Below are 3,983 nucleotides of genomic sequence, written 5' to 3'. Positions count from 1 at the left end.
AAAAACCTAGAAATAGTCTCAACAAGGCAAAGAAAATAATATCTTTATTTGTATGTGAAAACAACTGTTTCCAAGTCTGAGTGACATTCAGGGGGAAATGCTGGACATACATGAGGTATGTTTAAATATATACTCTTCATAGACAGGTTGAATAAATGAAATGATAAAATGTTCAAATGAATTTGAAAGCAAAAAATAAGAAAAGTTTAGTCCTATGCATAAGAAAAAATAAATAATTGGCTTCAATGAAACATCTTACTCACTCTTCTGGTAAAAGGACCCCTCCATCAATACAGAGTACAGAAGAGAAAATGTCTCCAAGGGTTTGTTCTAGTCTCAACATACTCCCTTCTTTCTGTGTGATATAACACGCCAATCCGTTGCTAAGGGAACACATCCATCTATAATACATGGGTTCTTGCTCTTTGCTTGGGTCATAAGAACGTGACCCATTGAGGCAGAAGGATTGATTATATAACACAACTAAAGATGAAACCCCTGTGCTGACCACCAGAGGGATTTCTTTTGTTCTGACAATGTGTGTTGCTTGGCTGAGCACTTCCAGGCTTATTACGTCAATTACTAAAGTAAAGATATTGATTGTAATTAGATATAATAACAATATTTAGTAGTCTAAATTGATATTGATAATAAATAGCACTGTATTAAAGTACGTATGTTTTATGATATAGCTTGATTTAAGATCAAAATACTTTTTTATACCTTCAACTGAGTCTTACAATGAATAATTATTCTAACATATGATATAAAACAATTCAACAATTTAATACATTTTCACTTTACATCATTACATCAGTAGAAGAACGAGAAATGATACATTAAGTTGTTTCACAGTTAAGATGTTGACTACTCCAATATGCTGGTAAACAACAATATTCTCAAAACAAGTTGGAAATACATTTTTCTTAAGCTGCTTTTTAATATGTTTTAATTTGCCACGAAATTAGCGAACTAGCTAATAAAAGAATAAATGAAGTTGTAAGAGTGAAATTAAAGTAAAAGTACTCTGATGATGAGTAAGTTTAAAAAAAAATGTATTGATAATCTAAAGTATCCAAGGAAAACTGGGGATTACTGTTCTTTCACTGTAAACTTTGTACCTGCATGAGACTACTTAGCTACGTAAGAGACTTTTACATATTTCAGGACAATCTCATTTTTAGGATACCACATCAATTAATTAAGATGCACGTGTCTTTTGGCATTTACAAAATGAAAATTTACCCTCTCGGACACTGGCAGTATTTCTGCTGAACAACTGCTTGCACCATGGTTTTGGAGCGTTGATGAAGCGGGGCAGCTTAACCAATAATTACTTTAAAAATGGAGAAAGTAGCTCTTCTTAATCATTTGCTAAAACATTTGTTGAACGTTGTTACTAGGAGAAGATGAATGCTGAACCTATGAAGTTAGTGATATCCTAAAGCATTTAGATAAGGATAAAATGTACAAATAAGGCAAAGACATTACTAAGTTTCACTTCGGATTCAACTTCATGCAATATTGGACGACCATTAAAGATGACCTTAAAGTTCAAAACCATGGGTTCTATGGGAACTTGGCAATTTACACAGACAATCTAAGAAAATTGCATGAAAAAAAACACATTACGAAGCATGCCCTTTAATGCTCGTAAAGAAAAATCAATTAAATATACTATATCGGCCTGTTAAGTATCCCTATGTGTTCATCATAAGGGTCTCACTGACTTTAACTATAACTGTGGTTGTTGGTTGTGGCAACGTGGTTAAATGTAGTCATATTACACAATGAGAAATGGGTGACTGTAGTGGCCGATCCTGCTCTGAAACAATCTTCAGATTATGCGATGGTTAAAGCTCCACCTAAACATTGACTAATGGTTCCACTGCTACAGACACCATAAAGGGCCATGGTCAAGCTGCCAGGGTTTGGTATGGCTTCCTAATTCAAGTTGCAAGGATTATATCATCTGTACAGCAGGAAATGATTAGAGCATAATGAATGGACTCTGTGTTCTGCCTTATTAGTTCACCACCTCGAGAAAGAAGGATGGAATTCCTAGGTTATGTGTGGACTTCAGGTGAGTGAACATTGTGACACCCATTAATGTATTTTTTTCTGTGAAACAACGAATCTCTAGTTTTTAAAAGACATCCATTGGTTTAGTACACCATCCAGTTTGTAGCTACTGCCAAGTCGAACTGACTAGAAAAGGAAAGTAGATCTGAGATTATTTGTTGTCTGAACACGCTTGTCACTTTAATGTCTAATGAAGCTTAAACTTCAAGCAGTGCAATAAGAGACATGTCTATGCATGTGGACTAAATTTGTTTTTTGGTCACACGTTTCAAACCACCTCTAAAAACCCGAGACTGGTATTTAAACATATAGAGGATGCAAGCTTAACATCAAAACCAAGAAACTGTGAATTAATATGCAGAAATTGAAGTTTTTCGATCACATAACAGGCACTACTGATTCTGTAGATCACAGTGGTGAAAGCATTGGCCCATCACGAGATCAATGAGAAATTTATAACCATGTTTATATGTATAACATCGAAGGTTTGTAGTCACTTTCTCCAATACTGCCACGCCACAGTCTTCATTGACTAAAGTTGACATGTACTTTGTGTGGATGCTTGAATTTGGGCAAACACTTCCGTTACTAAAGCATACTTCGAATGAAGAACCAGTAATGTTTTTTATTATTATTTAATGTTGTCCATTGACACCGGATACTGATAGATATTGAGAAACCAGTCCAATTGCACTTACAAGGTATGTAGCGTGTAACTGTGAGAGCCTTTGGTTAATGACTCCTGAATGCCAGTACTGTACAACAAAGAAACAGTTTACAGTTGTAGAAACTGTCAGACATAACTTCACTAACTCTATCGTATAAAGTTCACTCTTTGCGTAGGCGAAACGGGTGATGAATTTAAAAATATGGAAGATATGATCGCGTGTTGTATTGTGGAATAATGTCTACAATCGAGAATTGCGATTACCTGTTACTGTAAATTTGTAAGTTCTTTGGCCTTTCATATATTTGGAGATTCTGAGTACTGGCCCCCATTCTTGTGGAAGATGAAAATCGCTGCTGTTCACGCTCCAGTAATACTGAAAAAAAAATATGAAAGTGAAATAAAATAATGACCAAACAGCTTAAACTCTATTACCTTATCCTTAAACTTTCGAAATCTACTTTCGAGGTCACTATGGTTAGCAAATACCAACTATTTATACTTCTCAAAACGGAAATGACATGTAGCGACATCTATAATATTAGAATTAGAACATATTACGATAGGGAAGTCGTTAAAATAGACAATAAATACAAGTAATATAAAATCGAAAAACATCATTCTTCCTGTAAAATCGTGTTACAAAGGACTATTATAATATAATGGAAAGCTTTTTCATTTTTGTATGTTTTATTATCCTTTCTTTTTTTCCATCTAAAGTACTGTATCTGGTGTATGTGGCACTTAATAGCAGTTTCTATTCAATTAGGTCCTACTCCAGAACACGACCAGGGCGTACTTGCAGGGAAAAGCTAGAATTTAGGTATTTTCCTGCATTAATTTTACGAAACTCTGACATCGATGGTTATGTGTGTATAAACACAAATTATGTTGGTGGAGCTAAAACTGTTTAGAAGTATTTACACAAAGATAAGAACTTTTCCTTCAAAAGTAGGCTTCAATATATGTTATTCATATGATTTGGATGTGTCTTTAATTTTTGATAGCATTTTTTAATCTACAATATTAATTTACATCAGAAAACATGAAACTCTTAGACAATTTTCAATGTATTCTCTATACCTACTTTTAAAACCCTTTTTTAGGCATTTTAGGCGATAAAAATCGTTTTGGGTTGTTGCAGTCGCTGATATAGATCCGAACCTCGTGCAGTGGCCCTACACACTTCATCTGTCGCCTGCAAAGTGACAATTATACAACTTTCAGGCGTTGA

General features: G+C 34.4%; 1 protein-coding gene across 1 annotated transcript in view; it reads right to left on the bottom strand.

Annotated features, from left to right (window-relative positions):
- Positions 1–259: 259 nt before the first annotated feature.
- Positions 260–3,983, bottom strand: part of LOC111088998 — a gene marked incomplete at its 5' end in the record, with an annotated part of 72,365 nt that continues 68,641 nt past the window's right edge. Inside the window, 2 exons of the mRNA XM_022400541.1 lie at positions 260–582; positions 3,014–3,125. Coding sequence (XP_022256249.1) covers positions 260–582; positions 3,014–3,125 — 435 coding nt within the window. The remainder of the gene's footprint in view (positions 583–3,013; positions 3,126–3,983) is intronic.

Source organism: Limulus polyphemus, unplaced genomic scaffold (genome assembly GCF_000517525.1).
Source record: "Limulus polyphemus unplaced genomic scaffold, Limulus_polyphemus-2.1.2 Scaffold4963, whole genome shotgun sequence".
Taxonomy (NCBI): Eukaryota; Metazoa; Arthropoda; class Merostomata; order Xiphosura; family Limulidae; genus Limulus; species Limulus polyphemus.
The sequence above is the reverse complement of the archived record's forward strand: the minus strand, read 5'-3'. Positions and strand labels throughout refer to the sequence as shown.